The sequence below is a fragment of the Lichenostomus cassidix genome, chromosome 2 (genome assembly GCF_008360975.1).
Source record: "Lichenostomus cassidix isolate B80296 chromosome 2, HeHo_3.0, whole genome shotgun sequence".
In the NCBI taxonomy this organism is placed as follows: Eukaryota; Metazoa; Chordata; class Aves; order Passeriformes; family Meliphagidae; genus Lichenostomus; species Lichenostomus cassidix.
In genome coordinates, this window is record NC_139482.1 from 141,063,268 (window position 1) to 141,073,135 (window position 9,868).

General features: G+C 48.6%; 1 protein-coding gene across 1 annotated transcript; it reads left to right on the forward strand.

Annotated features, from left to right (window-relative positions):
• The first annotated feature begins 309 nt into the window (after positions 1 to 309).
• On the forward strand, positions 310 to 5,899 carry TRIB1 (tribbles pseudokinase 1). Its single transcript, XM_085053559.1, has 3 exons — positions 310 to 950; positions 1,325 to 1,617; positions 3,662 to 5,899. The coding sequence occupies exons 1-3, from the start codon at positions 645 to 647 to the stop codon at positions 4,128 to 4,130; spliced, it is 1,068 nt and encodes a 355-aa protein (XP_084909685.1). The 5' UTR covers positions 310 to 644; the 3' UTR covers positions 4,131 to 5,899.
• The last annotated feature ends 3,969 nt before the right edge of the window (positions 5,900 to 9,868 follow it).

Genomic DNA, 9,868 nt, shown 5'->3' on the forward strand with positions numbered 1-9,868 from the left:
CACTTCAGCTGCTCGCTGCTGCCTGGCTCTCCGAGCTCTTCCTTTTTCGGACAGCAGATCGTTTTAACATGGGAAACACCCGGTGCCAAGTATTTCTGATGGTGCACGTTACGTCCACGCTTATGAGCAAACGCTTATGCTCACACAACAGCGTCGTGATGCAAACCTTGGGGTGACGGATGGTTATTTAGAGATTAGTGAAAAGCCACAGTTGGGGCTGGGAACCTGCAAATGTACGGACGAGAAGCTCCTGGAAAGGGAGGTGACCTCGCTTTCTCGCCACAATTATTGAAGGTCGAAAGGGGTCCCCGCCGCCCCGCCCGGCCCCGGCGGCTCCCGCAGCGGCTCCCGCACCGCCCCGCCCGTCTGCGCGACATCGCCGGGGCGCGGAGAGCAGCGGGCGGAGCGGAGCAGGCGAGTCCAGCCTCCCTCCGCCCATTTCCCCGTGCGTCAGGGCCGGCAGGAGGAGGAGAATCACCTTTTTTTTTTTTTTTAAATTTTTTTTTTTTTAAAAGCCTCCAACTACTTTAGCGCGGACTCGGCAGCAGATGGTGGACACGGCCCGGGGTTTCGGCGGGGAGAGCGAAGGGATGCGCCCAGCGCTCAGCGCCCGCCTGTAGCTCCGCGCCCGCTCCGCTCCCCCCATGAGCCGCCCCGCGTCCCTGCTGCCGGCCGCCCGCTGCCGCAGCGCCCCGGCCAAGCGCCTGCAGCCCCTGCACGACGGCCCCGCCGAGGAAGCGCCGGCCGCCAAGTGCCCCCGGCTCGCCGAATGCGGCCCCCCGGACTGCCTGAGCGCTCCCGGCTCGCCGTGTGCCCCCGCTTCTCCCGGCGGCGGCGGCGGCGCGGCGGGTCCCAGCCTGATCGCCTCGTACCTGCTGCTGCCGCTGGCCGAGCGAGAGCAGGTGTCCAGGGCGCTGAGCGTCAGCTCGGGCCGGGAGCTGCGCTGCAAGGTGAGCGGAGCGGAGCGGGTGGGGAGCGCGGCCGAGCCCGGGGCCAGCCGTGCCCGACATCCTCCCGCTGCTCCCGGCTGGGAACGCCCGGCAGCCCCCGGCGGGGTTTGCCCGCGCTGGGAGCGAGCCGCGACTCCGGCTTGCCTCGGAGCGCCTTCCCCCCAAAAGGCTGTGGGAATGGTGGTTTGCGTTAGTTTCCTCCCCAACCTTTTAATATAAAACGAAGAGGAAGGGTCTCGGTAGCCGCTTCTGCCGGTCCTGCCGAGCCCTGGCTTCCCTCCAGCTCCCTCGTCATTGTTTGGGGAGAGTTGCTACGCGAGCTGCAGCTTTCAACGCCCTTGAGAATGAATTTGGGTTTAATTTCCTCTATACAGGTGTTCCCCCTCAAACACTACCAGGACAAGATCCGACCTTACATTCAGCTGCCGTCACACAGAAACATCACCGGCGTTGTCGAAGTCATCCTTGGGGACACCAAGGCTTATGTGTTCTTTGAAAAAGACTTTGGGGACATGCATTCCTACGTGAGGAGCTGCAAGAGGCTGAGGGAAGAGGAGGCTGCCCGGCTGTTCAAGCAGATTGTCTCCGCTGTAGCTCACTGCCACCAGTCAGCCATCGTACTTGGTGACCTCAAGCTCAGGAAATTTGTCTTCTCTAATGAAGAAAGGTAAGTGGCTGTCAGCAGCCAGCCCTGGGGTGAGTGGGGAGGGAGGAATGCCACATGCAGAGACACAAAAAGCGTCCCAGGGAGTGGAAGCAGCCCTGTCAGCCGGGCATCACCTGCGAGCAATCCGAGTAGGTCCCCATCACGTGTGTGTAGTAGGTCACGGATTTAACCGGTGCGCACTCCCTCTTCGTTAGATCCTGACTGATGAAAGAGAGGAAGCTCGCCGGGAGCTTCCTCTCATTCAGCAGAAGTTCAGTGAAACCCAGTGACAGACAAAGGGATGATAGTTCGGCTGCTCGTTAGCGCCAGAAGATGTCATGTGTGCCACTCATTCAGTGTCAGATGAATAAAAGGCAGAGAGGGAGAGGAGGGAGGCTGAGGTTTTGTGCCGGGAAGGGGAAGCAGCCCGGCGGGGGGAGCAGGAGGTGTGAGGAGCTGGAGCTGTGCTCCCTCCTCGGGAGAGTTCCTGGTGACCCACGGTGGAGCCACAGCACTTCAGAAAGGTCTCCCTGCTGAACCACTCTGCTGGTGAGGGTGATGCTGCTGTGTCCTTCGAGGCTTTTATCCCTCCTCCACTGCCGTGCTTTCCATGCCCCCCGTGCCCGTGGATGTGGACACACACAGGAGGGAAGGTGGGACTTGGTTAAACACTGCTTTGGAAGTCCTGCATCAAAGAAAATCACTTTAGTAAAACTTAGCCTAAAGCCTAGGTTCACCGAAGAGATCTTAGAATCTAGTTGTTAAATTTAGATTAGGGAAATAACTCAGTGTTCCCCTGGAGTGTTTGCTGCTCTTGCAGTGCTTCACCGCACATGGTAGAGTCAGAAAGACATTTTTAATCAGCAAAACTGACTCTTGACTAGCTGCTTGTCCCATGGAATGTTAAAAAACTGAGTAAAAGCTGTAATGGACTTGTGCTTAATATCGTAAAAGTGTAAGGTGATATTACTGAAGCAGAAGAAAGGGGATTTTGTTTGTTTTTTTTTAACTGGGCTAATGATTCTTCAGGATACCTTTTATGAATGTGATAAGAAAATTAACCAGCACTGCCCCTCTGAAACAGAAACAGCCATATGTTGACACGTAAGGAAAGCTATTCCTTTGAAGGAAACTATTGCAGCTTTTCCCTCCCATAAGAAGATGAAACATTTGTTGAAATGTTACGTTGCACACAGTCTTGCTCATTTGGAAATAACGTGTTGCACAGGCGATGTCATGTGCATCACATTTGGCAAGAAGAGGGTTAAGCAATGGCAGGCGACGCGGGCTCTCACACAGGTGCAGTTTCAGGGCTCCCGCAGCCAATCCCGGGCCCACGGTTCTCGTTGAGTCATATTTTCCGTTTGCAGAACCAATGGGTATTTGCCGAGGTCAGGCTGAGGACAGGCTGCAGCCAACATATCTACACCCCAGCAGGCTGCCAGGCAGTGCAGAGCCCTTCCAGGGCTGGCTGATGGCTTCCCTGCTGATGGGAGCTCCCCTTACCCTCCAAAACAGGAGTTGGGATGGACCCGTCTCCACCTGGGAGGTGGTGGGTGCGGTGAAAGGCTCCAGAAGGGCAAAAAGAGTAAATTACAAACTGAAATGAAAAATCACATAAAAAGCTCAGGAAATGCAATGATCCCCACCAGTGCAGAGGGGAGCTGGGCTTTGTGGTTTGTGGAATCACGCAGCTGGACGCTGTTTGCTCAAAGCCTGAACGGCACATAGTGGCTGAACGGTGCTGTGTCACCAATTAACCCCCTGCAGTGGCACTGCAATCTGCGTAGGTAGAAGGTGGCTTGGTGTTCCTCAAGAGCCTTCTGTGTAGTTAAAATCCCCAGTAAATAAAACGAGTGTCACTGAATGCTGGCCCGATGCACACAGCAGCACTTCCATTACACATGGTCAGGAGTCTGGGCAACTTCTCTGCTGCAAATTAAGAAGTGTTTCCTTTCTCAGTGTCAACCAAGAGAGAATGGGGCCATGGCAGGGGCTTGCTGTGCTTGCTCATGACTGTGTGTTGCTATTCCTCACCTGTGGCTTTCTCTCCTGCCCTCCCTAGGACTCAGCTGCGTCTGGAGAGCCTGGAAGACACACACATCATCAAGGGCGAAGACGATGCGCTCTCAGACAAGCACGGCTGCCCAGCGTACGTCAGTCCTGAGATCCTAAACACGACGGGGACTTACTCTGGAAAATCGGCCGATGTGTGGAGTTTGGGAGTGATGCTCTATACCCTGCTGGTGGGACGCTATCCCTTCCATGACTCGGACCCTAGCACTCTCTTTTCCAAAATCAGACGTGGACAGTTCTGCATTCCTGACCACGTCTCCCCCAAAGCCCGCTGCCTCATCCGCAGCCTCCTGCGGCGGGAGCCTTCTGAAAGACTCACTGCTCCAGAGATCTTGCTTCACCCTTGGTTTGAGGCAGTCTTGGAGCCTGGATATACAGACCAGGAGACGGGAACTTCGGATCAAATTGTCCCAGAATATCACGGAGACAGTGATGATATCAGTTCCTTCTTCTGCTAACCCCGAAATCTCAAAAACCTTGTCGGTTCTTACCTCCGGCATCTTCATAGGGTTTCATTTTTCCATGTCTGCAAACTCAACAGCATCTTAAAGTGCCAGTATGGTCAGAAAAGTGACCTTGTCTAAGTGAATGCCAACCTGGAGATCTCCACTCCCTAAGTGTACTCAGACTTCCATCCTCTTGCTCTGCTGGTTGGTCCCACCCGCCCTGGAGGATCTGTGCAGCTTTGTGAGAACTGTCTGGCTCTTCTGCCTCCCGCATCCTCCTTCAGTGTAACTGGTTGCATCTCGGCTGCAGAGTCTTAGGTCTGGCAGGGTGTGGGATGGAAAGGCAGCTCCTTCTGCTTTCCTGCAGCGGTTGCAGAGGTGTGGAGCCCTGGCCACGGTGTGTAGGGGCAGAGGGGAACCAGGCACACCTCTGCCTAAACAAATCTGACAGAAATGGTTGAAAGGGGAATCGACTCGGCATACCCCAGCAGCCAGCTCACAAAGCAGCTCTCTGACTGTAAGCACACGTTAATGAGGGAAGGAGGTCTTCGTCCACCACGGCCAGCTGTCTGCTTGCTGCTGCTCCTCCAGCTGATCCTGCTTTCAGAGGCATGAAGCTCTTAGATCCACCCGTAAGACAAATCACTGCTGTGGCTCTCTCTGAAGCAGAAACCAGTGGATCTCCCAGCCAGATCCCCTCCAATTCCATTCGCTGACCAGGAAAGCATTTTAAATAGACTTAAGCCTCATGTTACCACAGTGTAGCCTATATAACTTTATACCCTCAGCGAGCTTGTCAAGTAGCAGGTCTCGTTAGCTCAGAGTGCCAAAATGTATCTGTTTACCAAACCTTAACACTATCGGCTGGGGCGCCTTCCCCTGGAAAGGGATAAGGGGTGTCTTGTACAGTACCTGTAAACGTGGCCATGTTTTCCAGCCAGCTCAACTCTTAAAAATATCACATCACCCCCTCTTTTGCCCTCCACCCCCCAAAAAGTTAGTCTTAAGAATAAAATCTCCTTACACCCTTAGTTGATTATTCAGGTATGCTGATTGCCTCCAGCCCCACCCCCCCATTTTTGTTTTTTTTGTTTTTTTTGTTTTGCATGATTATTCATAGCCTTTCCGATATGTGTGGATAATGAATATATCTAAATGATTAGCTTCCTGGGTTGGGGGTAAGTAAAGCTTAGTCTTGCCTGAAATTTCTGCTTTGTTTCACATGTGTCCAATGGTTTATGCAGAGATGTCCATTCACCTTAGGCAAGAGTGCGGCTTCTGAAATGGCCGTGAGGTGGGTGATGCACGTTCCCAACACACCCAGTTCGAGTGGAGTCATTTTAAGGGTTAACTCTGGCAGGCTGCAGTCCCACCACGCATTGCGAGAATACCATGTATACCTCATGGACTGTGTACTTTGTACATACCTTAGTGTTTGGGGTTTTGTTTTCTTGTTTTGTTGTACTTTGTCCTAATAAGAGGTGTCGAAGAGCAATTTAATGTGAATTATTGTTGGCAATACTAACTTGACAGAATCATGAGCATTAAGAGCAGAGCGCTCCAGCTCTCCGTTGCACTAAACCTCTCATGATTGCTTGACATTTGTATCTGTGATACAGTTTAACCCTTCTATGAAAAACAGTACATTTGTATATATCGGTAGAAAATTCTGCCAGAAAAGCTAAAAACACTATGTCAAATTTGTACATATGTATATGTCTGTGGAAACCTGGATGATAAAGTCTGACTTGTAGAAAGTTTTAATAAACTTGGTTTCATAATGTTTGTCCCCATTTCTTGCGGTGTCTCAAGAGAAATGCAGTTCAGTGTGTTTGGTTTAATCTGAAAAAATGGGGTTTGGCCTCAGAGACTATCAGCTCCCCTATGGTCTATATATGTGTTCCATCATGCCTTTAGCCTGAACTCCTCCAACTCAGCCTGGGGTCGAATCCCCAGGGAGACTGAGGACAGGGAATGGATCCTGCCTCTTGTGAGGTGGAAAGGGCTTGGGGCATCCCCAGGGCTGTGTGAAATGGGGCATCCTATTCCTCTGATAAACAAGGTGTAGAGGAGTTACAGGTCTGCCTCTGAACTTTAGAATCCCTCTTGCCTTTTAGTCTGTGCCTTTGTTTCCCTGTGTGCCCTGTTAGCAGAAGATGCTGTGGCACAGCAGGGCTGTCATCCTGCACCTGTGTGCCTGGCAATGTGATGCTCCAGCCAGTGGAAAATCAGATCTCGGATGTCTAAAAGTGAGCAGCCAGAAGGAGAGGCAGCAGCCAAGAGCATTGGTGTTACAGGGAACTGGAGCTTGTGGGCAGAGGCTTGACCCTGCTGCTGGGAGGCAGCGCAGAGGCTGCATGCTGCTCTCATTAAAAATGAAGGGAGAGATTATTAGAGCTGCTTTTCTTTGTGGTGAGAAGAGGGAAGTATAAATAGCTGCAGTATCAAGGTTAGAGAATGTGCTTTCCTGAAAGAGATCAAGCCACCCTTGCAATCCACCCGGAGCGGTGAGATCATCGCTCACAAGTGGAAAGGAGGAGGAAGAGAGTCTTGATTTTTATTTATACTTTGCCTCATGTTTAACTTTGTCCTTTTGCTTAAAATCTGTTCAGCGGAGTAACTGCTTCCAGGCAGCTCCTTGAGCAGGAGGAACTTTAAAAACAGTTTTGCTTTTAGAAAGGGAGTGGAAAGTGAAAAGGAGGGAACAGGGACCTGGTCAGTGATAAAGCAAAGTGCACTGACTTTCATTAGGTACCTTGACTCCCACTCTGAGAAGCCAGTGATCTGTGCAGTAAGCATATTTTCTTAGCACTTGCTGAGTGAATGTCACACCAAAATATCTCAAGTTACTTTACTGATGTTATTCTTGCAAGACTTGTAAAAATATATGCACTGCATAGCCTGGCTGATTAAATTACCCCCTGCCCTACCATGCTTTCAGGCTTGGACAGGAGCCCTGATGCATCCTTTCAAAATAACTGCAGGAGGCTCATACTTTAGTGAAACCTCAAAAACTTTCAAAACATGTTTCCCCCCACCCTTGCAGTTAAGTCACCCTTAGTAGGTGAACGTGTAGGTCATCCCGTGACTTTGTTTCACATGAGTTACACTGCAGAGCAATTAAAATAAACGCCAAATTGTAGTAACATCTGCAAACAGCCTCTGTATTGCTTTAGGGATTATAATGCAACATCCGTTTGTACAGCAGAATAAATTGCTATTGCTTCGTTACCCCATCGTTTGTATTATTGTATACAAAGTTTCAGAGCGTGTTGAAAGAACCAGCATATTAAGTGATTAAACTTTGATGGTGGGTGTGAGAACTTTGATTTATGCAATGCACACATTTCTTTTTGAGAGAGTCATAATTTGTCTATTTTTAAATGGTCCTTTTGGCTGAGGACCACATGAATCGTTTATGTATTTTGCAGACTATGTCACCATTTTCACCTTGAAATTGCCCTCTCTGAAAAGTGCTGTGAGCCTTCAGTCCTTTTCTGTGTGCTGCTAAAAACACAGGAAAAATTGAGGTTTTTCATAACATCCTGGTCTCCATCCTAAGCCGACATCGAACCACCTCCCAGTCAGGATAGATCTTACATCCTAAAAATACATTTTTATCAACTCTCAATACCTCAGCTGCATTTTAGGCACCAGTTCAATAATTTTCTTTTGAAGTAGCATAGCAGAATTTATAAACCAGCTTCCTCTGAAACTGCCAGGTAAAACAGCCAGCTCAGCAAGCTCAGTTTTAAGGTCAACATCTCTGCCAAGCAGGTGATACTGCTGAGGTTATTTGCAGTTAAAAAGGACTGGTAGAGGTTCAGCTCTAGCTATGCTAAACAGTGCCCTGATTTTAGGAGAACACCTTCAAGTCAGGCAAAGGCACTTCTGCATCAATGTAGTATTTATGAAAGAAAAGGGGAGAAAGAACAGGGTTATTTTACAGAGGTACAAGAGGAAGATTCATTGCCCTTGGCGGGATCACAAAGCCAGTACAATGCTCTCCTCTAGCTCTGCTCTAATGCAGAAGGCAGGCCTGACAGAGAACCTGAGAAACACATTTTATTCCAGCAGTGCTGAGTGCATTCTGTCAAGCGATTCTCAACAGATTATCTCTTTATACAAAACCAGATTTTTTTCCCTACTTTTTTTCATGCATTCTGTCAGGGGAAAAAGCCCAGCATTCAGCATTATGGCAGTGCACAGATTTTACAGCACAAAGAAATATCCTATGCAAATACTTCTTACAAAGATGTTTTTCTAGCAAGCATTGAGAAGAATAACTTGACATACAACCACAGTCTGAATTAATCCCTTGCAAAAAAAGGCTCTGTTAAATGCAATATGTCTCAGAAGTATTGTTGATAAAAGTGGTGTGAAATTTGCAACCGTTCTTGCCATGATTCCTCCATAACTTCCAAAATCCTTTTCTCAAGTGAAATCCAGATTTCAGATTTCAGACAGAACCAACTTTTATTGCAGCAAAATGACAAATCCTTCAGGATATGAGTTCACAGCAGCATCTTTTTTTTTTCTTTTTATGAAGCCAGCTATTTAGAAAATGCCTTAAAGAAAACTCATTAGTTTTCATTGCCCTGCATGTATTTATTTACAGTATTTAACCAGCTAAACAAGCTAATGTGCTGCACTTCATTTCCTAATTTGGCTTTGAAACTGGAGCAGACGAAGTATCAATTACATTCTGTCAAATGCAAACATTAACATAACTGTATGAAGCAATCATGTTTCTAACAACAGCAAGCACTGCCCAGAGGACCAAAATAAATAAAATTCATAGAGCAAGAGGTAACGCTTTTCTTTAAGGCAGGATTAGGGCTGGCGAGCGGCCGGGCGCTTCCCTCTGCGGGGCTGTTTGTGTCGCAGGGTGCAGAGCAGCTCAGCTCCGAGGTGGAGGTGATTAATAAGGCACTTGCTCACCAAGGGCACAGTCTCATCACGGCGGGTGTGGATCTCTGCATGCAACTCCCACTGTTATTAATGGTTAATTAATGTGTAATTTGCAGAAAGAGATGAAACTGGGACCTCGGCGGTGTGTTGTGAGCACACACATGGGCTTATCATTCGAAGAAATATCAGGGTGACACGAAGGGTGGATGACAGAAAATAAGTGTGGCATGAATCAGCTGCCCCATGTTTATGATACGGCGCTGTTGTGGGAAAACATTCACCTCCATCAACTACCGTCTCCTGCCAACAACAAAAGTTGAGTTTGATAAATTATTAGTAGAGATGTTCTCAGTGGCTTTGCTTAGATTTTACTCCTCTTGCGCAAATTGCAGATTAGGAAAGGATTAAGTAACAACAGTGTGGCTAAAGTATTACACATCGCGCTGGCAATTAGCCAAAGAATGTAGCATGCAAAAGCTGACATTGCCCAAGAAATCAAATATAGCTCCAGTCACCACAGAAAATGACTCTTCCCCACCACCCAAGGTAGTTGCTCAGTTCTTTCCTGTCTCACACAGAGCCTTGCACCAGCAAATTGTTCATTACAGAACTTTATTTTCCTTTTAATGATTTTATTTTTTTAAACTTTTTTTAACTTCCTGGTAGTGAAAAAGCCATAAACATTTAGATGAATCACAGAAACCATAAATGTAATTGAGTGTAAAGCCATTGTTGGGCCCTGTGATAACATCCCTGTCAAGTCTCAACTTGTCAGATTTGTAGTCTCACTGAGGCTAAAATACCACGAGTTTCCTTTGCTGTACTGGCAGCTGGAGACA

Bases quoted from the DNA above. Each gene is read 5' to 3' on its own strand.
- TRIB1 (XM_085053559.1), top strand. From the start codon at position 645: ATGAGCCGCCCCGCGTCCCTGCTGCCGGCCGCCCGCTGCCGCAGCGCC. The intron at 951-1,324 runs GTGAGCGGAGCG...TCCTCTATACAG, and splicing joins GCCGGGAGCTGCGCTGCAAG to GTGTTCCCCCTCAAACACTA. The intron at 1,618-3,661 runs GTAAGTGGCTGT...TGCCCTCCCTAG, and splicing joins GTCTTCTCTAATGAAGAAAG to GACTCAGCTGCGTCTGGAGA.